General features: G+C 39.5%; 1 protein-coding gene across 1 annotated transcript in view; it reads right to left on the reverse strand.

The window, feature by feature from the left end:
- LOC125027614 (ataxin-2 homolog) overlaps positions 1-2,500 on the reverse strand; it is a 28,969-nt gene that overhangs the window by 17,388 nt on the left and 9,081 nt on the right. Inside the window, exons 4-7 of the mRNA XM_047616734.1 lie at positions 1,832-1,953; positions 1,441-1,664; positions 710-1,116; positions 1-508 (exon numbers count right to left, since the gene is read on the reverse strand). The exon at positions 1-508 is cut by the window's left edge and continues 451 nt beyond it. Of these exons, the coding sequence (XP_047472690.1) occupies positions 1-508; positions 710-1,116; positions 1,441-1,664; positions 1,832-1,953 (1,261 nt within the window). The remainder of the gene's footprint in view (positions 509-709; positions 1,117-1,440; positions 1,665-1,831; positions 1,954-2,500) is intronic.

Consider the following 2,500-nt stretch of genomic DNA (forward strand, 5'->3'; position numbering starts at 1 on the left):
GGTGGCTGCTGCTGTGGAGGAGGTTGTTGTTGAGGCGGCGGTTGCTGCTGTGGAGGAGGCTGTTGCTGAGGCTGCTGCTGCTGGGGTGGCTGCTGCTGTGCTGGCTGTTGCTGAGGCTGCTGCTGTTGCGGTTGTTGCTGTTGTGGTTGTTGTTGCTTTTTATCAGCTTGATCAATTAATTTGAAGTCCGCACCAAATTTCTTTAAGTCTGCAATCTGTTCGTCCTTGTTGGAGCGCTGTTTACGAGGCTCCCTCTGCTCTCGAGGTTCTGCTTTGCGATGGTCACCCTGCCCCACTGGTGGCATGTGGCTCACATGTTGGTTTGGCTGATGTGAATGCTGTGGAGGCTGCTGCTTCGGCTTCTGCTGTGGCTGATTGGGATGAGCACCATCTGAGTGAGAGGCAGAGTGGTGCTGACGGCCATGAAGTTCTTGTTTGTTACTGTGGTCATTACTATGATGACTCTCTCTGTTGTTCTCACACATGGGACCTTCATGGCTTCTGCGGTCTACAGTCCCCCCAAAAAAGAAAAAAATAAATGTTCTTGTAAACTTAATATTAAAAACAAAAAATTAATTGCCTTTATTATCCATAAGTGTTTTACAATTCCTAATAAACATCGTAATACAACTTCCAACATTACTTATTACTGGGAAATACTGTACCAAGAACAAATAATTCTCCTTTGTGCATGGTTTAACCCACTTACCGTAAGAACCTTTAGAATCTCCGTTGACCTTGCCGTCTTGAGTATGGGCATGGTGATTGCCTTGGGAGTTATGGCGTTGCACTGCTGGGTGACTTGCTGGGGAGGGACTGTGGGTTGCAGGTGAAACTTGTTGTGGAGGAGGATAACCTGGTGAAGCACCTCCAGGGCCACCAATTGGGCTATGGCTGCCAGAACTTCCCTGGGGAGGACCTGGGTATGATGGTGAGGTGGGTGTGGTCGGGTTGGAACCACCGTGACTGTTGTGTCGAGCGCCCTGAGGTGGTGGTGTTGATCGCATCAACTTGCCACTATTTTGGTTCTTTTTGCGTAACATTGGTGGAACATACTTGCCTCCACATCCTCCACTGCCACCACTAGCTTGATCTGGCCGATATACAGCTGAAAACCTGCAAAGGTGGACACCCACTGTCTTATTGCTTATCTTCACAGTATCTTTTTAGTATGAATAGTAATATATTTAACTGCGATATCTGACTACAACTATGCAAAGTTTATCAAACTTCAATATGCGTTTTGCAAGATTATCCATGGAGTAGAAGATAAAAATAGTTACTAACAAACAAAAGCGAGATCATTCACAATCTACATTTTTCCATCTTTCAATCCTAATCCTAGCCTCCTCCCTTTTCCTATCCCCCTCTTTTCCTAGACTTAACATTTCTAAACTATCAAGGGCCAATGAAACATGGCCATACAATCAGATTACATACTTATCCTCTTCATCACCGTTCTCCATCTCAGCTCGCATTCTAGCTCCTGGAGAACTCATAATTTCTTCAGCAATAATAGATGCTCTAGCTTCCCGCTCTCTGTATTCCCGTGTGTTACGTCTATTGAGTGGAGTTGTATATCCAACCATGTCAGGTGTGTAGGAAGTAGTTACACCATATTTTTCTTCATTCTTCCTAAACATATCATCCACATCCCATCCATTCTGTGGACAAAGACAAAAGAAAAAAAGAGGATAGTAAATATGTATATATGATTGCAGGGGTAAGCAAAAGCCAAAAAATAAAATTAAAAAACAAAGAAAAGAAAAAAAGTTACATCTGCACAAATAATTTTCCAAAGCATGCTCAAAATACATGTTGTCTCTCTCACCGAACTTTCATCTCCTAAAGTAATGCTATCTTCTGTTGTAACATCACCTTGCCATGGCTCTAGCGGCTTCTCACTCACTTGACCATTAAATCGGCTAATGGTCGTATCTACTTGAAACCCATCTGGAAAGTATAACAAAGTTTGAAATAAAACATTGAAGGTGGTAGAGGTGGAGATATTTTCTTTTCGTTTTTTTCTTTCTTAGAATGTACATCAAACAGCTGAAAAATAATAATAATAATAATAATAATAATAATAATAATAATAATAATAATAATAGTAACAAGAAGAAGAAGAAGAGGAAGAAGGAGAAAAAAGAAAGAAAAAGAATATGGACAAGAAAACATTACTGCAAGAAATTTATGTGACCGTATACTTAATCATGTGATAAAGTCTCTAAAATTCAGCACTGAAGAAAGATAACACAGTTAAGCAATCTAGTTTTAAATTAAAGGTTCTATACCTCAGCAAATAGTTACTGGTACCTTACTTATATAATCTATACTTCAGCCAATAATTACCCTTACCTTACTTATACAAATACAACACACTAGATATAATCATAAAATCATGAATACTTTATAAATTTCAAATCATTAAGAATCAATCATCAAAATTAGCATATTTGTTGGGAAATCTTATTTATATATATAAAGATATAAAAATCTA

This window comes from Penaeus chinensis, chromosome 7 (assembly GCF_019202785.1).
Source record: "Penaeus chinensis breed Huanghai No. 1 chromosome 7, ASM1920278v2, whole genome shotgun sequence".
Classification (NCBI taxonomy): domain Eukaryota; kingdom Metazoa; phylum Arthropoda; class Malacostraca; order Decapoda; family Penaeidae; genus Penaeus; species Penaeus chinensis.